This window comes from Podarcis muralis, chromosome 5 (assembly GCF_964188315.1).
Source record: "Podarcis muralis chromosome 5, rPodMur119.hap1.1, whole genome shotgun sequence".
Taxonomy (NCBI): domain Eukaryota; kingdom Metazoa; phylum Chordata; class Lepidosauria; order Squamata; family Lacertidae; genus Podarcis; species Podarcis muralis.
Genome location: NC_135659.1, coordinates 54,732,739 through 54,756,396, shown reverse-complemented (window position 1 = coordinate 54,756,396; position 23,658 = coordinate 54,732,739). Strand labels below are relative to the sequence as shown.

General features: G+C 46.8%; 1 protein-coding gene across 6 annotated transcripts in view; it reads left to right on the top strand.

Annotated features, from left to right (window-relative positions):
• The window catches only part of KIF21B (kinesin family member 21B), a 66,100-nt gene extending 42,444 nt beyond the window's left edge, over positions 1-23,656 (top strand). For 2 of the 6 annotated variants that reach the window (XM_028733919.2, XM_028733918.2), the window contains exons 15-36: positions 196-395; positions 585-692; positions 1,184-1,252; positions 2,111-2,340; positions 2,712-2,859; positions 2,982-3,176; positions 4,146-4,247; positions 4,524-4,689; positions 4,882-4,942; positions 5,287-5,344; positions 6,593-6,798; positions 7,733-7,807; positions 7,961-8,074; positions 9,349-9,387; positions 13,182-13,318; positions 14,119-14,299; positions 15,100-15,264; positions 15,508-15,625; positions 16,211-16,381; positions 18,068-18,267; positions 18,969-19,183; positions 20,051-23,656. In XM_028733919.2, the coding sequence (XP_028589752.2) occupies positions 196-395; positions 585-692; positions 1,184-1,252; positions 2,111-2,340; positions 2,712-2,859; positions 2,982-3,176; positions 4,146-4,247; positions 4,524-4,689; positions 4,882-4,942; positions 5,287-5,344; positions 6,593-6,798; positions 7,733-7,807; positions 7,961-8,074; positions 9,349-9,387; positions 13,182-13,318; positions 14,119-14,299; positions 15,100-15,264; positions 15,508-15,625; positions 16,211-16,381; positions 18,068-18,267; positions 18,969-19,068 (2,843 nt within the window). In that variant the 3' untranslated portion in view covers positions 19,069-19,183; positions 20,051-23,656. The remainder of the gene's footprint in view (positions 1-195; positions 396-584; positions 693-1,183; positions 1,253-2,110; positions 2,341-2,711; positions 2,860-2,981; positions 3,177-4,145; positions 4,248-4,523; positions 4,690-4,881; positions 4,943-5,286; positions 5,345-6,592; positions 6,799-7,732; positions 7,808-7,960; positions 8,075-9,348; positions 9,388-13,181; positions 13,319-14,118; positions 14,300-15,099; positions 15,265-15,507; positions 15,626-16,210; positions 16,382-18,067; positions 18,268-18,968; positions 19,184-20,050) is intronic. The other 4 variants (XM_028733924.2, XM_028733920.2, XM_028733921.2 and 1 more) reach the window with 3 other exon arrangements.
• The last annotated feature ends 2 nt before the right edge of the window (positions 23,657-23,658 follow it).

Genomic DNA, 23,658 nt, shown 5'->3' with positions numbered 1-23,658 from the left:
AAAGTGTAATCAGTGACATTGGCACTGAGTACAGTACTTAAAATCTGCATCAGAGATGTGGAAGCTGTGGCCCCCTGGATGTTGTTGGGACTCCAACTCCCATCAGCCCCAGGCACCATGGGCAATTGGTCATGGATGATGGGAGCTGTAGTCCATCCCTCCTGATCTACATACTTCCTTTGTTCTTTCCCTCAGGTTCCATGGAATGCTACACAGAAGAGAAGGCGAACAAGATCAAAGCAGATTATGAGAAGCGTCTAAGGGAGATGAACAGGGACCTGCAAAAGTTGCAGGCAGCCCAGAAGGAGCATGCCCGCCTCCTCAAGAACCAGTCGCGATATGAGCGAGAGTTGAAGAAGCTGAATGCAGAAGTGGCAGAGATGAAGAAAGCCAAGGTACCTTGCCTGGGAAATTGCAATTCTTCATTTGTTCAAGCAACAGGGCACCTTCTGGGTGTTTTGGATTCCCACCCTCAGCCCACCCAGCTTGGGCACCCAACTGGGGAAAGTGGCCCTAGATAGTCACTGGGGCAAGCCAGCTTCTCAGTTATTATGCTTGGCATTGAGTCTGTTTGTGCCCTACAGGTGGCACTGATGAAACAAATGCGTGAGGAGCAGCAGCGGCGCAGATTGGCAGAGACGAAAAGGAACCGGGAGATTGCCCAGCTGAAGAAGGAGCAGAGGAGGCAGGAGGTGGGCAAGAGCACCATTTGTGGCTGCTCATGCTTTGAGAAGCCTCTTCCTAGTAGAGCTTACAAAACCCCATAGACTGCTTGTGGACAGGAGAGGGGAAGACGCTCAGTATAATCAGAGCAATCATGCAAAGCGAAGCTGTGATTTAATGCCTGCCTCACTTCAGCCCTCTTCACAAAATAACTTGTGTGTCTACAAATACATAAGAAGAGGTCTCTTGGATCAGACCAGAGGACCATTTAGTGTGGCGTCCTGTGCTCACAGTGGCCAACTCAGGCTACTAGCAGGACATGAGAGCAGCAGCATTCTCCCCTCTTGTGCTCCAAAGCAACTTGAGACCTATTGTGGTTTAGGAGGAGTTGGCTTCCTTCCATACATTCCTTTTACACCAATACACATTTGTCTCCGTTTAAGTCAAGACTGACATCACTCCCATTGAGATCCTCTGCCTGTGGGTTTTGTTAATAACTTTTATCATGCTGTGCCTGCAGTTTCAGATTCGAGCTCTAGAATCTCAGAAGCGGCAGCAGGAGATTGTACTTCGCAGGAAAACCCAAGAGGTGAGTGGTGACCTTCTTCCTCACAAGGGAGGCAAGTGTTTAGTTTCCTCTAAAAATACACTCGCCTTGGCTTTTGCTGTATTGGAAGCCTCTCACTGTCATCCAGAAAGGCTTGCGGATATTTTTGGTGGGTGTGCTTTTACCTGTCATAAGCACTCACTCAGACTGGAGACATGAATGAACCAGACAAGGAATGTATCTCCCACTCATTAGGAATTCTTTACATGGAACAGTGTACGATGCACAAACTATTTCTTTCTTTTCTTAAAAATAATTAAACCACCTTTCCAAATTACAAAGGCAAATGCAATACCTTGCCTAGACAAAAACAACCTATCCCTCCACCAGAAAAAACCCTGGCAAAGCTACAATTTTCCTCATATTTCACAGAAAAGATAGGACACAGCAGGATGATCCAACAGAAAGAATTTGCATCCAAAATTCTTTTGAGTTATCATGGGTTACACGATTTCTCTCTCTCCCTTTAGGATGCCCACTCTCTTTTTATCCAGAGCAACTGGGCATCATACCTGCTGCGTCACACATGGCTTAGTGTGTGATTGCCAACATGGTTCTTTGTTTTCTTACATATTTAAGCTCATATGTAGGTAACTTGTGGCATTTTTCTCATTCTGCCATGAATGCCCAACATTACTGGGAACATCTGTAAAAACAGCTGATACTGTGAGCAGACACTTTGCACTTAGGCATGAATAGAGACTAGGGTTGAGGCTGGAGACTGAGCAGCTAACGCTTTGAAGATATTTTCACGTAGCAGCCCTGCTTAAGACTGTATCTGTCTGTTATCACCTCTATATTTTCCATTCTTCTGGACTGCTTTGTTGTGTTGTCGTCCAGGTCTCTGCTCTGCGCCGTCTGGCCAAACCTATGTCTGATCGGGTTGCTGGAAGAATGAATCAGAAGCAAACCATGCTGGACTCGGGTGTAGAGGTCTCCACCAGCACCACCTCCTCCGAGCCAGAATCTAGTTCTCGCTCTGTATCCAGCATTGTGCGCCAATGGAATCGGAAAATCAACACCTTTCTGGGAGACCCTCCTTCTTCCACAAATGGGACTCGAACTGTCAGGTAAGACACTGGCCCAGTTAGCAGTTTTCTAGGTAAGTCAGACTGACCTAGGTGTCTAAAACCATCTGATATAGATTCCTTTGAGGCCTGTCTTGTCTTCTAATCCACTGGCTTCTATGTGCCTTCCTTTACTTGGCAGCATTCAGAGCAGCCCCCATTTCCATCCACCCAGTATGCTTGGGTAGGATTGACCCAGAATATTTAGCAAGGGGATGAGGATCCCTCCAGATATTGCTGGACTCCAACTTTGCCATTTTGCTGTGACTGATGCAAGGTGGAGCCCAGCAACATCTGAGAGCCTTTCCATCTCTGGTTTTGGATAATTCCAAGATCATGCTGTTCAGTTTTTCATACATGACTTCCATCTGCAGGAAGAAGTTCGCAAAGAAAGGGGCAAACCAAACCTTCAGTAAGACAGCCCGCATGAAGTGGCAGTCCCTGGAGCGCCGTGTCTTTGACATTGTCATGCAGAGGATGACCATCATCAATCTGGAGTCGGATATGGAGCGACTCATCAAGGTGATGAAAAGTGGCTGTTTCTCACTGGAGCAGAAGGCGAAGGACCTGGGAAGAGAGCCAGAGAAGGGGCTGCACAGCATTGGCAAAGAGGAAACATTCTGCCTTCTGTTCCCCATTTTCAGAAACGCGAGGAGCTGTCACTGATGCAGGAGATGCTTCTGGGGAAGAGGGAGAAGCTGCAGACAGAGAACCCTGAAGAGCAGAAGGGGCTGCAGGAGCTGAATGAGGAGATTGAGGTGCTGGCAGCCAACATTGACTACATCAATGACGGCATTTCTGACTGCCAGGCCACCATCATGCAGCTTGAAGAGACCAAGGTGTGTCTGATCTATCCATGATGCAAGCAGTTTGGGAGGGTGGAATGCAGTTGGACCTGGACCCAGTGATGAGCTGAGGTCGGCTGGCTGAGCTCTTGTGTAGATAATCAGTTACAGTGGGTGGATCAGGAAGCACAATGTCTTCTGATCTTACCTTAATGAGTTAAACTCTTGTTTCATTTACAGTAGGCTGTTTCAGTGTGTTCCTGCTTCCTTAAAAGCTTATGGCTGGGGGAATGTAAGACGCAGAGACTGGGAAGTTAACTTGTAGAGTATGGAAAGTCCTGGGTCTCTGCTATTTCCTCTGAGGAACTGCTATTTCTCTCTCTCCCCCCCTTATTTGGTATGTTCCTTTTCCACATAAATGTATACCCCCCAAACACACAATAAACTGTCGTGTATCAGTTCCTTTCAAAAGCATAAAATAGCAGTCCAAACAAATGGTTTTGTAACAGTGGTACTAACATTAAAACATTTTAAATTCTTAACAAAATAGTATCGATCCTTTATTAAGAGTTCTGAGAATTTGGCAATTGTGTGAAAGTCTCAGCATCCTAAGTGAACTTGCTGGTTTGTAGACATCTCAAACAAAGGCTTCTGATTGGCCTATAACAGCTTCCACAGCCTGGTGCCCTCCAGGTGTTTTGGACTCCCAATGCCTTTCAGCCATGGCCAGCATTCCCAATGGTCAGGGGTGATGATGGGAGTCATAGTTCAAAAATATCTGGAAGGCCACTCTGTAGTACATACGATTTGAGTTCAGGGGCTGGAGTGAGTTGATAATATGAAACTGACTACCGTACTACTTTTATGCACAAATCTGCTGGATGGGTCTCTTGCAAAGCCACGTAGTCTGTGGAGCTAAATCTTTAGCAAAGGAACCAGTCCCACTGCTGGCATGGGTAGCAAACTGCAACTGCCCTTTCCCAGGCTTTCTCATTCTGTTGTTTTCCTCCTGTGGGTCTCTAGGAAGAACTGGATTCCACAGACACCTCTGTGGTGATCAGCTCCTGCTCCTTGGCTGAGGCACGGCTTTTGCTGGACAATTTCCTCAAGGCATCCATAGACAAGGTAAGCTATTATTTTTTAAAAGCAGCCTTTTTCTCTCATGTGGACCAGAGATCTGATAGTCACATCTTGCTTTGCAACTATTCAGTAGCACGTTGGTCTGTTCAAAGACCCCAAGTAGACCAATCAGTCCTGATGGACAAGGTTAATGAACTTCTTCGAATAGTTTTGCTTTAGAATGGAGTGAGGGAGACAGAGGTGTTTCACCAGGGAGGGCATTCCACAAGTGGGAAAGCTGCCGCTGAACTTGTGCCTAATCCTCCAATTTTTGCAAAACAGAGCCTGCAGGTAGCCCAGAAGGAAGCCCAGATCCGCCTGCTGGAAGGCCGCTTGAGACAAACGGATGTGACTGGCTCCTCTCAGAACCACCACATCCTGGATGCCTTGCGGGAAAAGGCAGAATCCCACCCTGAGCTACAGGCACTCATCCACAACGTGCAGCAAGGTGGGAGTTTGGAGTAGCTTTTGCTTCTTTGAGATAGAATCATGTTCGCTTAGAAATCCTCTTTTTTGCTTACCCTCATTCATGGCCTGGGTCAGAGGGAACCAGGGGTATGTTTTGGTCCAACACCAGAGCTAAGTACCCATGTGCTAGTGGATGTGCTCTACCTGGTTTTTGTTTTATCCTTTTGCACAGAGAATGGCTATGCCAGCACAGATGAAGAAGTCTCTGAATTCAGCATGGCCTCAGAGGGGAGGTGAGTTGTGCACCCAGAGAGACAGCAGGGCACAGGTTGAGTGTTTTCTGCCTGTTTTCCCTCTAGGCTGTGGTGGCCTTTAAAAGGTGGGTGGGGTGTAAATTCCATGTGTTGACCAATGTAGCCACCCTTCAAAGTCAGCTTTGAGTTTGAAAGAAACCCCTACATGGTTCTTTTCTGTAAAATTCCAGAATTAAGCTAGAAAACCTGTGGTGCAAGAATGAAGTGGGCTCCTGAGTTAAGGACTGAAGCTCTGCTGGGATGGAGAGTCTCTTAGTTAGTTTGCACCTCTGTAGTTCTTACTGAAAATATGTGTGCACAAAACTCTCCCTGTGTTCCTGCAGCTTTTCCCAGTCTTTCTCCATGAAGGGCTCTGCCAGTCAGGATGACTTCAAGTGCAGGGTAAGTTTGAAAGTTTGAGTCTGGCAAACACTTCCAATTCTTCTTCTTGTTGTTATACGTTTTCATTATGGAAATTCCCAGGAAAGATGGTTAGCAGATCCATCCAGAACTAACAAAAGCTTCAAATAACCAGGAAGGAGTTTAAGATTTTCACCAACCTAAACAATGGTCAGTGACAGGAAAATGTTGACAACGTTGTAGAATATCCTGGTCATTTTTGTACAGAAATGCTTTTTCTTGTTGAAGGTGCCCCATGTGGTCAGATTTATGTTTGGCTATATTGCATCCCCGCGGCGGGGTGAGCTCCCATCGTTCGGTCCCAGCTCCTGCCCACCTAGCAGTTTGAAAGCACCCCTAAGTGCAAGTAGATAAATAGGTACCGCTTTATAGCGGGAAGGTTAACGGCGTTCCGTGTGCTGCTCTGGTGCCGATTCGCCAGAGCAGCTTCGTCACGCTGGCCATGTGACCCGGAAGTGTCTGCGGACAGCGCTGGCTCCCGGCCTCTAGAGTGAGATGAGCACACAACCCTAGAGTCTGTCAAGCTGGCCCGTACGGGCAGGGGTACCTTTACCTTTACCTTTATATTTGTTTATATATGTTTGTTTTTAAAGCGGAACATGGCACTTTGACCTTACCACATTCTTCTTCTGTAGCTTTCCAAATAGTGGGGAGCCCCCCGTGAATATATGCACCATTTTTTCATCTTCCCTACATTTCACTGAGGCCAAGTTATGATATTTGTACTGCATTTTGGCAGCTAGCCGTGGTGCTGTACATCCAGATGGTGATTCTTAAGCTTTGGCCCTCCTCCAATGAATCGGCAATGAAATTAAAACAAAGCCCTGGACTGATGTGTGTTATGTCTCTGTCTGTCCTAGCCATGGCTCTGTTGAATAAACCTTTTATCCAGAGAAAACAATTGGCCCTAGACTGGCCTACTTGAATTCTAGTGGGGTGGGGGGCACAGGAACTTCATTAGGTCTCTTCTGAATGACCAGCAATTGCTGCTCAGTGGTAGGTGGTGCGTTCTGTTGTTGTCCATGTTAATTTCAGAGTGAAGTGGGAAGGTCTTGGAAAGCTGCTTGGGATATTTGCAGGGGTTTCTGAGATTGAGGTGACCAAGAAATGCTAGTCTTCCCAGGCTGAATTTGAGCACCAGCTACAGTGGCAACCGGGGAATAGCTCCCGTGTCACCCCGCCATCTGCTGCTCCTTAGTTTGCTTTGTGTTTTCTGGGGCTTTGTTTTAGGGGGAGCCCAAGCTGTCTGGCCAGATGAAAGCTGTGTCTGCAGAGTGTCTAGGGCCCACATTGGACATCTCCACCAAGAACATCACCAAGTCGTTGGCATCCCTCATGGAGATCAAAGAGGATGGGATTGGCTTCTCCATCCGTGATCCTTACTACAAGGAGAAGGTCTCCCGCACCATCAGCCTGCCCATCCGAGGGAGTACATTGTAAGCCATGGTAGCGTACTTGGTGATCTGTGTATGGATCATATTGGGGAAACTGTGGTGTAGGTGACTGCTGGCTTTGGACGGTTGGATTTCTGCCATGATTTCTGCCCTACTTGAGGGTGAAGAGTTGGTGTGCAAAGGGAGCGCAACCAAGGAAAGAACAGAAAGTCATGTTCTGACCCCATTGTTCTGGGGTCAGAGTCAGTTTCCCTCTTCGCTGGCACAGTCTTCCATGGGGAGTAGCCGTGACACGGCGGCATCGGATCCCTCATTCTTGTGAAACTGTTCCCCAAGTCCTCTCCCCAGACCTATAAACTGGCAGCTTCAAGTACTCCTAGTTTACAAACTATAGTGAAAGACTTGAAAGGCAGGGACAACCCCCCCCTTTCCCCCAGATGCTGCTACTGTGGGTGGACAAACCTAGGTGGTGTGAACTGCATAGCCTTTACAGCCCACCATCAGCCAGGCAGGAACCAGGGCAGGCAGCTCCTGTGGACACCAAGAGTGCTGAAAATTGAAATAGTCCTCCCAGTCCCCAGAATGAGGGCCACTTCAGACCTTATGGAAACTCACTTGGTACAGCCCTCCCAAGAAGTGTGCCATCTTGTAATGCACGTAGAGAAACGTGTCCCAGAATGTGCTTCCACATCAAAATCTCTGTGCGCGCACACAGCTGGCCCGTGCAGTAAGAATGTTTTTATCCTAGCCTCCCTGTTGTGTTGCTTGGCATCTGCAAGGAGATTCTGATGTGGAGGAGCTTTCAAAGAAGCAATTCCCTGCATGTGATGCAGGACTGTTCTGTGTGCCCTGGAGAATATTAGAATCTGCTCTGAGAACCAGCTGGTCAAGGCTTTGCTCTTCCCAGTCTCCTTCAAAGCTGAGGGAGCCCAACTTTGGATAGGGTATTTACTAACCATGGCTGCCTCTCATCTAGCCCTAGACAGTCCCGTGGTGCAGACACATCACCCCTCACCAGGAGGAAGTCATATGACCGGGGCCAGCCTATCAGGTGAGTGTAAGTGAGTGAGTGCAATTGGCAGCAGTTCTTACACCTTGCTCATAATGCAGAAAATGAACTGTTGTGTGATGCAGGATCTAACAGTGCTGCAAGATTATAGTTCTATAATTAGTGGAACCCACTGCTTCTCTCTTTCTTGCCTAGGAACCCAGATGTTGGATTCACTCCTCCTTCATCCCCTCCCAGCAGGCCACGCAACGACCGGAATGTTTTCTCCCGCCTCACCAGCAACCAGAGCCAGGGCTCAGCACTAGACAAGTAAGGCCGCCTGCGGAACTTGGGGAAACTTGTATCCCCATAGAAGGTGACAACAGAATGGATAAACTGGCAGTGCCAGGGATATCATCCCCTTATGTCCCACTCTACCCAGCACCAAGAATGGCATGTTTTTCTTTGACTTCCAGGTTTGGGCCCTATTTGCACTGGAATTAGCACCATGCCTCTTAGGTGCTAGACACTTAGGTGCAATTACTGTGAAACCTGCCAAATCGTTCAGGGAGCCTCTTATGCGCTGTTGTGGAGGCATGTGAATCAAAGTCCTTGGTCTCTGCGGCTAAGTACCTGAGTCGGTGCTTTAAGCTCAAAAGCACCCTGTTCTCCCCATATGTTATGGGTAGCAGTTCTGAATCTCTTTCCAACCCTGTCTGCAACCTATAGGGGCCATCTGCTCTGGTGCCCCTTTATTAACAGGTTACCTCTGTTTTAGTGCAGGGGAGGAATTGGTATGCTTTTTCCAGCACAGGTGTAAGTTAAGCCTTCCAGATATGTCTTCATATTGGAAAGATATTGGAAAACAAGGTCATGTGAGTCCTGCTTTCTAAATACCAGAATGTCAGCTTTGGGTTCCCCACCCCTTTCTGGAGTGTGTTCCACAAGCCTCCTGAATGACAGCTGGTGGCAGCATTGACAGAGCTTCAGTTAACACAATGGGATTCCTCTAACATGGGCTGCCTTGATCTTCAAGGACACAGGGATGATGCTGAATTTTCAAAACACAGAACAGCAGCCCAATAAATAAATGAACAAAGGAACAAAGGAACCTATTGGGGCTAAGCTGGCATTAGAGTGACCTCTGTGACCATTGGGTCCATATTCCCGTTTGGAGGTGACATGGGAGTCACTGCCAACGTTCTCAGAAGCTGGCCCACCCATAGCTATGTAGGAGCCTTGGGCAGGCATTCCCAGATGTGTGCACATTCCCTTCTTTTGCAGAAGAACCACACATGCACAGTAACTCAGCATCCTGAGAATCTCCACTTCCTTTTTGTTCTTAATCCAAGCTCCGAGCCTTATGGCTGCGATGACAGGCTTGCAAGTGTGTGGTGAAGCACCTAGTTAAAAACTCATGATGGTTTCTGCTACGCACCCACCCACCCCCCGTTCCTGATCCCTTCTGTCTGTGGTCTGCTCTCCTATGTCTGCCCGCCCTGCTAGCTTGGATGCAATAACAACCCTTCCTTTTCTGACTATGCTGCTGCTTTTCCTTCTCCTGGTTTTAATTACCCGTAATCCTGCTAATTTTCTGTCCCTAGGTCTGATGACAGTGACTCCTCTGTCTCGGAGGTGCTGAGGTATAAAACTTACTATTTATTATATAACTCTTCTTGCTTTCCTCTTTTCTCATTCTTTCCCCCTCCCTGCATTTGAAACCTGCTTGTAACTGAACCCGGTGTGATGTTTCTTTCCTTGTGCTGCTTCTACTTGCTGGTAGATTTGCCTTCCCAGCTGATTAGAGTGCTCCATTGGGACCCCTTCCTATGTTAACTGAAACAGTAGGGCTCACCCCACTCAGCATGCTTCACTAGGACACATCCTGCGGTTAATCCACCAACACGCACGTGTATCTGAAAATCTCAAGTCTCTTGCCCCCGGCACTTAATAGACGCCATCCTGTGGCATGTTTTTGTTTGGAATGGACCAAGCATACACCTGCAGGTAGTGCATGTCTGTAACTAGGAGTTAGAAGCTAACCATTTGCATGTGTCATAATTGCACCATGATTTCACGAATGTGGCTCTTGAGTAGTTTCTAGGCTTCGTGGTGGAGAGAATACAGTGGTACCCCGCAAGACGAACGCCTCGCAAGACGGAAAACCCGCTAGACGAAAGGGTTTTCCGTTTTGGAGGCGCTTCGCAAAACGAATTTCCCTATGGGCTTGCTTCGCAAGACGAAAGCCCATAGGGAAATCTCCGGGACAGCGGGGAAGTGCAGCGCCCGGCATCGGAACGAAGCTCTGAAGCCGGGCGGCGGGGCGGGAACGCCTCCTCCCGCCGCCCGGCATCGGAACGAAGCTCCGAAGCCGGGCGGCGGGGCGGGGACACCTTCTCCCGCCGCCCGGCATCGGAGCGAAGCTCCAAAGCCGGGCGGCGGGGCGGGGACACCTTCTCCCGCCGCCCGGCTTCGGATGGCTTTCCTGAAGACTTGGGGTGGGAGGAGGGTTTTCCTTCCCACCGCCAACATTCAGAATGCTGTTCTGAATGTTGGCGGTGGGGAGGAAAAACCCTCCTTCCCACCGCAAGCCCCGGGAACAGAGGAGAAGCGCTGCGCCCCTTCCCCTCTGTTCCCGTACCTGTCCTGAAGGCTTGCGGTGGGGAGAAAAGCCCTTCTCCGCACCGCCAGCCTGGCAAGCGGTTTCCCTAGGAACGCATTAATTGATTTTCAATGCATTCCTATGGGAAACCATGCTTCGCAAGACGAAAAACTCGCAAGAAGAAAAAACTTGCGGAACGAATTAATTTCGTCTTGCGAGGCACCACTGTATCGGGAAATGTCCAAGCAGCTCCCCTTCAGGCTCAGAGTCTTGGAGTCATTTGTGTTGAGGACATTTCCATGCCCTTCAGGCACAGCTCCCTGCCTCCCCCACACTTCCCATTTGCTTCCAGTTCTTGGCAGTCCTGCTCTCATGAAGCCTGTGGGAGCACTCCATGTCTTTTCCATCTGCCACTACAGCCCAGAAGTCCAGCCCCTGTTTTCTTTTTTATCCGGGGTGAGTTATTTTTGCCATAGTTGCTAAAATGGATGGATGGTAGTTTTTAAATTTGCATAATGGCGTCCAGCCTCATACTGTGAATACAAGGGAGGTCCTGAATGCTGATTCTGGTCACTGGATTTCGTGTTAAAGCGATACTCCAGCAAGTGGCAATGCCTTTCCCTTATTTCTGGGTGTAAAATAAACTTTCAAGACGTTAGCCAACCCCACTGAAGATGGAGGGGTGCACATGTGTAAGGGAAATGTAATCTGTTATGTTTATTTCTGTTCTAATAATCAAGAGTGTGTACTTTTTGAAAATGGCAATAAACTACTGGACCAAGTTTAAGATTTTGGTATTGACTTATAAATCCTTGAACAACTTGGGACTAGAATACCCGAGGAATCACCTTTTCTCCCTATTGACCTACCTTTGCCAACCTAGTGACCTCCAGGTGTTTAGGGCTACCACTCCCTTCAGCCCCAGCAAAGGCTACCCTGCATAATCAGTACAATTGTCTGATGAAGCTTTTATGGTTGTGCTACAGCCTTTTGAAGTACAGGTAGTGGCCATTAGAACGGGAGGGCCTTTTCTGCAGTGGCACCCTTATTATAGAATCACTTTCCCTCCGAGTTTAGGTGAGTGCCCCTATCGATGCTGATCAGGCATCTTTTAAAAACTCACTTATACTCCCAAGCTGGAGCTTGGTTTGAGTATATTATCACTTTGAATCTTCCCTACTTTTTCACTGCATTACATTTCTATATTTGATATGTATTTTAACAGTATTGGACACTACCGCCTCTCAACTTCGATCTAAGAGAAAAGTTTTGTGTGACGTGTTCAAGCCTCTAACTCACACTTATGTGATTTATTTTTGGCGGAGGGGCTCCATTCCTTTTTTAAACTTTATGTGTCTTGGTGATCCCATGTATTCAAATAAGAAACTGCTGCCAACTTTCAGAGCTGTTACAAAGCTTGTTGCCGGGAAGGTTTGAAGTGTCTCCATGTTGACCACAAGGTGGTGCACCGATTTCATGCCCGACTCAGATGGAGACATTCTGGAGAAGAGGAGTCTGAGTTGCCAAAGTTACAAAGATTATAGGTCTAGAATAACATGACATGATGCTAGATGGGACCAACTGGATTATTAAAATAATTGCAATCATTTGAACCCATGTGTTCATTTCAGAGCAAAAAATAAAGAGATTTTTGTTACTTACAAAGAGCCAGTGCCTCTCTTGGCATGTGATAACAAAACTATATTAGTTACATTGCACCTTGATCTTGCACAAAGAGAGTTGGAGGCTGAAATTTGAAATAATCTTTCAGAAACAAAGCAGCCAATGCAGTAACCTGGAGCTGTTGATGAGGAAGGGGCTGTCACTCTATGGATGCTTTGCATGCATCAGGTTCCATGTTCAGTGATATCTCCAGGTGAGGTTGGCAAATATTCCTGCCTGAAACCCTGGAGAACCACTTTCAGTCAATGTTCTGAGCTGGATGGATGAATAGCATAAAGTAGCTTCCTGTGTTGCCATTCAAAGCTGTATGTACACACATTCTGGTCCTCAGGGTTGTGCATTGCAGTTTTCAATTCCATTAAGAGCTTCTATGAATTCACAAAACATTAGCTGGCTTTAATATAGCAACAACTAATAGTTTATTTACACCCCACCTACCACGGGCAGCTTCCAACATAATATAAAAACACAACTAAACATCAAGCATTAAAAACTTCCTGATACAGGGCAGCCTTCAGATGTCTTCTAAAAGACAAATCACTGTTTATTTCCTTGACATCTGATGGAAGGGCATTCCACAGGGCAGGCGCAACTACCAAGAAGGCCCTCTGCCTGGTTCCCTATAGCTTCACTTCTCACAGTGATGGAACCAGAAGAAGACCCTCGGAGGAGGAACTCAGTGTCCAGGCTAGAGGTGGAGATACTCCTTCAGGTATACAGGGCCGATGCTGTTTAAGGCTTTAATGGTCAGCACCAGCACTTTGAATTGTGTCCTGTAGCCCTGCTCTTACCTATGTTGCCTCTTTGGGAAAAAACACTTGAAGAGCATTTGAGTGGATCAGCTTTCAGCATAATACTGACACTAGTATATAACCAATGATGGAGCATCTCACCCTTCCTGTAACTTGAAGATGTTTGTGCCCAGAACTTTGTGACATACTCTTCAGCTTGATTCTGCATGTGCTTGCCTGCCTGTCGCTCCCCCACCTTTTTTCCCTCTTTTAAGCTTAATGTGGGTCTGGTCCTTCCGTCCCGCCAGTGTCTCCTGAGCAGTGTGATTCCCAGGTGCATGATCGGTTACTCTAAGGATGCCTGCTTGCTGCAGCTGCAGGAACCGTCTCTCAAAGCATTTCTCTTTTTCTCCCATGCAAGGGGCATTATCAACCCTGTGGGAGGGTCCAGGAGTGCCCGGACAGCTCCGCTGCAATGCATCTCTGTGGCAGAAGGACACACCAAGCCTGTCCTGTGCCTGGATGCTACAGATGAATTGTTGTTCTCTGGATCCAAAGGTGTGTGTTTGAGAGAGGGGGTGGGAGCTGCTTTTGGTGGTATGAATGGACACTGAGCCAGAAGTTCTGACTGGAGCTTTTCTAGCAATGTTCAGAAATGGTGAAAAAATAAGCATTTTCAGGGGTGGTGGAAGAAAAAGTATACTATTGCCTTCCCCGCCCTTTCCCCCCTAGTTTTGCTGCTGAAGCAAGTTGCCCAGCAACCTCCCCGCCCGCCCCCCCGCCCCAGTACCTCTGTTTGAAGGACTCTGTGTCATGATGCAGCTGCATCACCCCAGGGACACGGTTGACGGAACTAAGCTACCCCCATGGCTGCAGTTGGGACAGCCATTCTCCCCGCCCCTGCGAGCAGTGACATTAAAGTGCTTCACATGTGGAGTAGCCGCTACATGGAGACAGTTTTGAGCAGGCTCAGTCTGTATGGTATATCACATGACAAGTGCCCTCTAGATATAGTGCACTCCCACTATTTTCCTTGGCAAGTCAAGCATGCGTGTGCCTGCTCACAAACATGGGCATAACAAGTGTCATGTCTCTTTCCGATAAGTGCAGTGGGAGGCAAAAAAGTTAAGGATGACTATAAAGACAATGGCTGTCCCCAGGAACTGCTGAATCTTTCAAATTTGAATTAAAACCAGCTGCTTTCCATCTTATCTGCTGTATGTCCACATTTTAAAATATTAGTCACATCTTAGAATCACTGAAGAAATATGTTGCTTAGGAGAGAGTGGTGGTTTCTGCTCTCAGATGGGAAACTAGGGCACTGCTGGCACAACTGAAGTTCTCTCTTCTTTCCAAAGATCGGAGTTGCAAAATGTGGAACTTGGTGACTGGCCAGGAAATTGCCTCCTTGAAAGGCCACCCAAACAATGTGGTTTCCATAAAGTACAGTAACCACTCTGGCCTGGTGTTCACAGTCTCTACCTCTTACATCAAAGTGTGGGACATCCGAGATTCTGCAAAGTGTATTCGTACTCTCACGTAAGTACTTGGCAGCTTTCTGTTTTGCTGCTTTTGAGTTTTTCGAAGCTTCATTTGTGGCCTTGTAAGGTTTAACAAAGTGGGTTTTAAGAGCATAAGCCATTGCTATCCATGGTCACACAACATTGTGCCAAATCATCCATTGCGGCATAAGGCAGGGGAAAGTGAACTGTGAGATCCCACAAGCTGCTTCTGATTGCTGATGTTTGGATAGCATTGTATCTGCAGGTGCTCCTCACCTGCTTGCTGGTCTACTATGTCCTGTTTTGCAGTGGAACGCAATGCTCCACAGGGCACAGCTCCTTTGCCTTGACATCTGACACAGGGCCATCTCTCTACCCACCAAACTTGCTTCCTCCAACATCTACAGGCCAGATTATGCATGTCATTTGTCACATGCTTAGTCCTACTGTGCAATGTGCAAGGATGAACATAGCAAAGTCACATCAGGACAGCCCCAGTCAAGGAGCTCCTGCACTGACTATTCTTAAGAATAAAAAATTGTACACCAGGTCTAATCCTGTGACAAACCCTCAGTAGGCTCTCCTTTCAATCTGCTAGAACTGTTCCTCTGAGGAATAATTCCTTCCAGGTGATCTGTGGGTTTGAAAACATATTGCTGTTCCTGCTGTTCCATGGAGTTGAACCTTTTCTTGCTCTATATTTTGGAGCTGCTTTTGTCTGAGTAGCCTCCTCCGAAAGGCAAAGGCAAATCTGCAGTCTCTTGCCCTGCAGCTGAACTCCATTCCTGCTTCTGTGAGACTCCCCATCATATCTCTTTCCCTCTTTCCCTCTATTAGTTCATCAGGCCAGGTGATTGCCGGGGATGCCTGTGCTGGCACCTCCACCCGCACCATCACCAGTGTGCAAGGAGAGCACCAGATCAACCAGATTGCACTTAACCCCACAGGCACCATGCTCTATGCAGCTACTGGCAATTCTGTCCGCATCTGGGAGCTAAACAGGTGAGAGGAGGCGAACTGCCTACAATTCCAAACTGTTTGGAAATCTGCAAAAATGCTCAGAAGAGAATGGCAAGAGACTGTTGCCATGACCCAAACTCCTCAATTACTCACACTGAAGAACTTCAAACTCAACCCCTTTGTGAATACATTTAGTATTTGGTCATTACTTGGGGAGCATTAGCCTTGGGGGGGGTGTTCCTGCTGTTAATTTCTCAACACTACCCTTTCCGCTTTTTTGACTAGGTTGCAGCCCATTGGGAAGCTGACAGGCCATATTGGGCCAGTGATGTGTCTCACGGTGAACAGGACTGCAAGCAACCATGACCTAGTCATCACGGGATCTAAAGATCATTATGTCAAGGTATTGGACATAATAATTACGTTTTGCTGAGTTCACTGTTGGCAGCATCCTTAGTTCTCCACCCCACACACACCTTTGGCAGCCCAACTGTCTGTGTCTCCTTTCTTTACAGAGCCCTACAAAATACTCAAGGCCAAACCCTTTCCCCCCCTAATACACACTTCAATTTCCAGACATTTTGTTCCACATAACCAAACATACTTAGGGAAGAATTCAGAGTAGCACTATGTTCCATCAGTGCAAGGATTTCAGCTTGCTAGAGGGAATGAGTCCTCCTCTCCTCCTACCATATGCCATTCTGGGGGCTATTCTCCCCAATCAAGTCAATTGAGTGGGGTGCATGGGCAGAGAAGGGGGAGAAAAGCCCTGTTTCACCCGTAGAAGTCATTGCACAGCCTTCCATTAGCAAGACTCATTGGTTGAATCCATTCCATTATTTTTAAGAGTTACTCTGGAGCAGGGAAAGCTATAGGACTATCTAGCACAATGCCTACTTTTCTGAAAGGGGGGGGACACTGAGCCCAGGGTTAACTGCAGGTTGAACCTGGGCTGTGGATTCTTATTTTGCCACTTCTCATTTTGCAGATGTTTGAGATTGCGGAAGGCGTTGTTGGGAACATTGGCCCCACTCACAACTTTGAACCCCCACATTATGATGGCATTGAGTGCCTAGCTATTCAGGGAGATGTTCTCTTCAGCGGCTCCAGGGACAATGGAATCAAGAAATGGGACCTGGACCAGCAGGAGCTCATCCAGGTATGAAGGATGATAGGGAAGGATGCTGGGTTTTCAAAGACAGAAGTGGTATACCATTTGTGTGGTGTGAATTATGCTGAGGGTGTCAATATACAGTTGGTGCATAAATTCCTCCTGTAGTGCAGGGGTAAGAAGGCCCCTTGCTGACATCCCTGAAGGGGGTGGGCCATGAGGCCAGTGGAAATTTTAGATGCTGAAATTCAGATAGTGCATGTACCCCATACAATTAAATTTATTTGCGGCAAGTATGGCCTCTGCATATGTGTACCAGCCATGATTGTATTGAGCTCAGTAAGCCTCTTCAAAAAAGCAGGGTGGTTATGCTAGAACAGGCATAGGTAAACTCCGGCCCTCCAGATGTTTGGGACTACAATTCCCATAATCCCTAGCTAACAGGACAAGTGGTCAGGGATGATGGGAATTGTAGTCCCAAACATCTGGAGGGCCAAAGTTTGCCTATGCCTGTTCTAGAGAGAGGGTGAACAAGGACCAAATCTCTTGGAGCACTGACTTGCTGGCAGTATCTAGTAGAACCAGGTGCCCTCCAGATGTTTAGGGCTACCAAATTAGGGAAAGCAGTTGTAAAAGAATCCTGCTATCTTCCTTTAATAAATTAATATTTCCATTGTATATTTTCCCAGCAGTCAAACAACATTGGCCCTCAAAGTCTTGTTGGGGGTCTTATTTATTGCCTATGTGTCGTGTTATTTGTTATTCTAGCTATTTAGTGGTCCTTGACTTGGTTATCTAGTTTGCTACTGGTAACAAGCACAATTAGTCCCAAGGCCAAGTGTGCCAAGTTTGGGGAGCTTGGGGCAGCTCCCATAATCCATAGTCATTGGGCATGCTGACTGGTGCCAGTGGGAGTTGGGGGTCTAAAAACATCAAGTGAGCCACAGATATTCCACTGCTGATCTATGCCCTTTGGTGCACTATTTTAGAGTTAAATGGATAAGACTGCTTATAGAGGACAAGTATCTCTGATGTTATCCTAATCTTCCAAGCCTCTGTGTGGGTCCTATAATGGGTGGCCATTGGCAAGAGCTGTGGGAAGGCCAAGCCAACAGCCATTCTGAGTTCAATCCAGTAACTTCTGTCTTTGCCAAGTGTGTCACATAAGAACCAAAGGAAGGAAGTTGTCTTGGCTTAGTTAAGGATTGGAATCCTTGTTGAAAGGGTCGGCCCTGCTCATGCAGAATTCTCCTCTTGTTGCTGCAGTGTTCACAGTTTTCAAGTGTGTGGCCTTGCTTTTGCATAGCCAGTTCCCCATTTCAAATTTAGCCTCAATTCCAGGTGGTGATATCGATCTGCAAACATTTGTTCAGGTTTCTGAGGTGTGTCAGCTAGGTGTCCTCATTTTAAGACTGTTTGCATTATTAGGAACAAGCCCAATGAAAGAATTCCTCTGCATTTGCAAGATTGGTGTGTGGGCCAATTGGGATTTAGCTGCCACTGTGCCATAACCTTCAGGACAAATTAATGGCATGGTGGCATTATTTTTATGGCACAACCAACACCTACAATGAATGGCAGTGTTATTCCAGTTCTTCTTTAGTATCTAGTCCACTCCCTTGGGCTTTGTTTTAACTCCCAAGTCATCTCATTCAGAAATCCGTGGGTGGAAAAGTTTTTGGGGTGTGGCAACAGGCCCTTGCTAACTCAGCTCATTGTGACTCCTGTTTCTAGCAAATCCCAAATGCACACAAAGACTGGGTTTGTGCGTTGGCCTTTGTGCCTAGCCGGCCCATGCTGCTGAGTGCCTGCCGTGGTGGGACAGTGAAGGTCTGGAATGTCGATAACTTCACCCCCGTTGGGGACATCAAGGGGCACGACAGCCCCATCAATGCCATCTGCACCAATTCTAAGCACATATTCACAGCTTCCAGGTGAGTGTTGAGGGCAAGGGCTTCTCTTTACCACGAACTCTTTGCCCGCTGCATCCCATCATGTGTAGTCAAGCTGCTCAAAAAAATGAGGTGCCACCAGAGATGAGCTGGTTACAGGCCCAAGCACCTGGTTGACGGAGGAGCCAGAGGAAGCCATTGCTTCTGTGGCTGCCCTGCTCACAGAGCCATAGTGCAGTGGTGTCCATCTCAACACCAATCTCCCAGAGTCGCTTACTGTGCATCCTTGAGAGCAAGGACCGGCTTTTTCATGGTTCTTTAGTTCACCTCTTCCTCATCACATCTCCAGCGAGATTCTGCATGGTGCTTCCTTGTTTGTACCTCAGGTTGATTTCTGGCACTGCCCCTTACGAAAGGGTGCCTTGCTGTAGTAGCCAGTGATTAGCACCTAAGGACATAGCTCCTCAACTGAGGCACAACAAGCTGGTTTGTCCCAGCAGTCACGAACTGAACTGAGCCGCGGGGACTCTTGGTAACCCATCATGGTCCCATGGAGATTCCGGCAGAGCAAGGGCCAAAGACTTGGCAAGAGGGCTTCCCCAGGGAGGGCAACCCAGGCCCCACCACTCACTCTCTTCCCCTTTGGAGTCTCTAATCTCCTCTTTTCCGACCATGTTTCTTTTTTCCTTTTCTCTCTTCCTCTCTCTGTCTCTCTTCTCTCTCTCTGTTTCTATGTGCCACAGTGACTGCCGGGTAAAGTTATGGAATTACGTGCCTGGGCTCACCCCCTGCCTTCCACGACGCGTCCTTGCCATCAAGGGCCGTGCTACCAGTCTGCCTTGACCCTCCTCCTGTCTTCTCTACTCTCCTGCTCACTTTTTCTTGCTGTGTTCCCCCTTCCCCTCTTTCTCGTCCCTAACCCCTTTCTCTGCGAGCTGATCTCAGCTGCTTCTTAACGGTATGCAATGCTTACTTGCTTTTCTTTCCCTTTAGGGCAGTAAGTGGAGGTGTTTTCCAAGGGAGACATTACTTCCCAGTTCACCTCCAAAGTGGGCATGCAAAAAAAAAAACCCATCTCACTTTCCTCCTTGACATGCCTGCTTGGTTGCATTATTAAGGCTGCATGCTTCACTTGGAAGCCTGTCCCACTGAAATCAATGAAGCTAACCTCTAATAAACTATGTTTAGGGTTGGCGTGATTTATGTGGAAATTGTTCAGTTTGATTGTGTGTGTTTTTAATGTTTTATTTATTGTTTATGACTAATTTTGTTATGTTGCGGTTACGCATTTCCTTTCATGTTGTAAGCCACCTTGAGCATGGTTTGAACTGTGGAAAGGTGGCATACAAATAAAATTGTGTGTATGTGTGTGTTTTGTGTGTGTGAATGTCAATGGGGATCATGTAGGGGGTGGGGGAGTACAACCCCCAAGGCAGGTCCCAATTTGAATTCTGGTTTTGCAGTAAGTGAAGGTGTTTGAATTCTTTCTCTCTTGCTTTAAACAGGGCATTTGTTCTGGAGTAGCCCATGTGCCTTCATGGTGTCCTTGAGCATTGCAAGAGAGTGAAAGGCAGGAGAGGAAGGATTTTGGGTGGGAAATCAGCACAGTGCCCAGATTAAGGAGTGTGGTCCAGACTGGGAGCCCATGTGGCTGCTTTTCCTTCAAAATAAATATTCACCTATCTACTAAGCACACTTTTTACAAGCATGTTATCTATGTAATCTGTGGTTTGCACCTCCGTTTTCCCTTTATCTGAGCTTGTTCAGTGTTTTGTTCTTGACTTTCTAAATGTCATATTCCCACCCTTTCCTCTTCATTCCCCAGTGACTGGACAGTGAAACTCTGGAGTGCAAGGAAGCTACTGAACAGCACAACCTAGATAGAACCTGGGGAACTACTTGGACATGGTGACTGTGGTGGAGGTCACGAGAAGACAAGATGTGGCGCTCTTGTTGAGCCTGGCTTGCAAGGGTAGGGCGTGCTTAGCTTCCCACCAGAATCTCACACACTCAGGGCTTCAGGAAAAGATGGCACCCTGGCTTTGTGGTACCATGTGCCCCAGTGAGTGAGTTGGTTGGACGGTGCGAGGGAGCCTTCTTTCCTTTCCAGTTTCCATGCTCCATGTCTCTTTTTCTTGGTAGGATTTTGCAATGACACTGAACTGTGAAACTCCCACCATGGCATTGTCAGCCTAGGAGGAAGGTCAAGCTGAGGCATTTGAGAGCATTTCTCCCATCAGAATCCACATGCCACCCAAACAGGCACCCCCCAGGCTATGTGAGAAGCTCTGCAAAATAGGTGGTTTTAGGTGTTCATAGGCCAAGGGGGTTTATCAAGGAAAGATGCAAGAGACCTCATTCCTCACTCCATCACGCCTGAGCGATCCAAACCCATCGACTCCTATGGCCGCCTGGGGCCTGCTTATGGCATTCCTTCAGAGCTTAACAGTGAAACTGACCAGAGGAAATCTAAACATGCCAGCTGCTTCCTGGATGTGTTTCCTGCATAGTTGATTGTTGTGTTTTAGAGGGTATTTCTTGTTCTAGTTAGATCTTTCATGAGTGTTAATGCGCTGGCTTCCTTTCTCTTATTTCCACCACTGATGGGCTGTGTGTATGTGTGTGTGTGTGATTTTCTGAAGGGGGGAAGGGTGGGTGGCAAAGTTAGCCACCTTTTAAAAAATGTTAAGCACATGTGATATTTCTCAGTTTTCGCTCCAAAAGTAGAATCGCCAAAGGTTTTCCTTTTCAAATGCTTAGAGCCCTACCAAGAGAACATAAAAAAGAAAAATATCTACTGTATAAGTGAGGTCTGTCAAATGGATGATGATTAATATGGGATTTGGATTATCACTTTTTTCCCAGCTGTGGAATCAAGATTTCTGTTAGTTTGGAAGAATGGTTGCTTTCTGTATTCCAGCTTCAGACTTGAAATTGTAATGCTGGTCCCTTTTTTCATAGTGCTAGATATCCCAGGAGGAAAAAAAAAAAAGATGTGAGCTACTGGAATATGTTTTTGGATTCTCCCTGGGAAAGTCTTCACAGGCAGCCTGGGGAGAAACATGCATTATTTCAATCTGTGAAGCTGTTTACATTGTCCTGTTCCAATACGAGAAAATAATAATAATGGCAACAGAAACTGACTCTCTCCCCTCAGGTGGAGAAAGGACCCTTTTAAGCATTGGAACAGAAATGTGTGAGGTTTTTTTCTTTAGATTTTTAACAGGGTAAGAAACACTTGAACAAGCGTGTGGTGATGCGTTCCTGTCTTCACATTTCCCCAGATGTGGGATGATGAGACTTGCCCTCTTAGTCTTGCCCCATCACCTGTTTACTTACACCTGCTTGGCATCCGTTCACGTCAATACTCATGTCTTCATAATAGACTCTGCAATGAATAAGCAGGAGAAGCTTCTCTCTCTGTGCTTCAATCAACTTGAATTTTCACTGGTGGAGTTTCAACCCACTTAAGTGTTCTCATGGACCCTGTGTGAGCATCACTTTGCAAGAGATGAAGCTTTCTGTTTGTGTGTAACACAGCAGGGCTGTCCCAGCCCTCACTGGAGAGTCACAGAGCACTCCTCAAAACCTTCGTTTCCTCACTTGGCTGTTAATATGTGGTATAAATGGACTTTTGACATGCATTGTGCTCTCCTGACCAAGGACCAAGTTCATGCCTCAACCAGCAGACTTGGGGTAAGCAGCACACTGGTGGACCATTCCACAGCTCTGCCCCCTGGTTTATAGGAGTCTTCTGCTCTAATAAACTGGGTTTGGGTGTGAACTTCATCCGCTCCATGCAGTGAAGCTGCAGATTCTTCCATTGGGAGTAGGTAGTTGTACTGTAATTCTGTATGGGTGTTCAAAAGGTTCTGTGTATTGTCTTGTGCATTTTTTGGGGGTGGGGGAGCAGGAGGGAGAGGGGTGTGTGTATGTGCACGCGCATGAGTGAAATTTAAAAAGGGTGAGGGCTTGTTTTGAGTTAACCTACCTCATGGTCCAAGGTGTCTAGTTCTACTCTTCGGGGTTTTTTTATGTTAATAAAACTTGAATTAGTCTGGGGACCGCACATTACCACTGACCCCTAAGTCCCAAAAGTGAGATGAAGGCAAGGTGAAAGCAAGTGTGCTTTGCCTTCGCTGTTGACTGATTTACATTCAAGCTCACAGCTTGTACTGTGTCCACCAGCAGCACCAATTTTAATAAGCTCTTCTTAAATGTTAAGACTGATATTTATTGAATCATTGTGTCCTTTGCAGTCTTCTCGTGACTTAGCATTCTCAGCTGAGAATAACAGAGAGGTCCAAGTGATTCAAGCCTTGGAAGAGGGACCATCTTCCATCGGTAATGAAATCAGCACAATCCTCACGCCTTCACATGGCTACACGAGCTATCTTGTCCGATATTTTCAGAAGCTTGTAGTCCACCTGTGAATGTAGTTGCCTGTAAAAAAATATATTCTAGGAATACATTGTGAATTAGCTGCACACAGTTCACCTAAAACTTCCTCCATTCTTCCTTGGAGGAAGTCTGTTTAGTACAAGAAATATGAAATGTCTTGTAAAGTATTACTTGATATACCTGAAAGCACTGTGCCCAACAGCACTCTGCTTAACTGTTAAATTATTGACCATATTGCCATATAGTCCCATGTGCCTCAGTGCTATTGCTAGCTTTTTAGGTATGGGATTTTATTTTCTCATATTGAAGAAGCTACCCCCTTCTCTCTTTATTTTTTAATAGTCCTGATCCAAGCGACGTGACAAAGTGCAAAACCCTGCAAATGAAATTGGGTGCAAACCAGGAGAGCCATTTTACCTCCTCTGAACAGTTACGCGAAGCACAAGGTGGGAAGGGTCAGAATAAGCAAGCTGAAAACCTCGTCTGCTTTGAGTAGCCCTTGGGAGTAAATGTGCATGTTCATTAAGAGGACACTGTCATTAACGAGACTCAAAAGTGGGTTTGCACAACCTGCTTGATTCATCTAGCAGCCCTGGGAAAATCTCTGCCAGGTTCTCCTGGTGTTCTTAAGGCTTTGCTTTGGCAATAGGCCTCCTGGTGGTAGGATAACATGCACCATCCCTGCATTCCAAGAAAGGAGCTGGGGTGCATAAACACCATAGGCCCGTTTGCTCCACCTCTTGGTTTATGTATACATATATAATCATGTTTCAATTGACAGGTGCCTTTTCTTGCCCTGAAAGGTGTTTTCTCCCCCTCAAGGCTGGCGTGTGTGTTCAGGGCTTCTTTGGGGTTTTTGTACCATCAGGCAAAATGGTCACATGTATGTGTGTGCGCGTGTGTACATGATAAGGTGTGTAATTATTTTATACCACTATGTAAATAGTGTAAGTTATTTAAAGCTCCCGCTGTACATGGTTTTCCAATGAATGTGTTTGTTCCTCCTCTTAATAAATAAACATCAAAACAAGA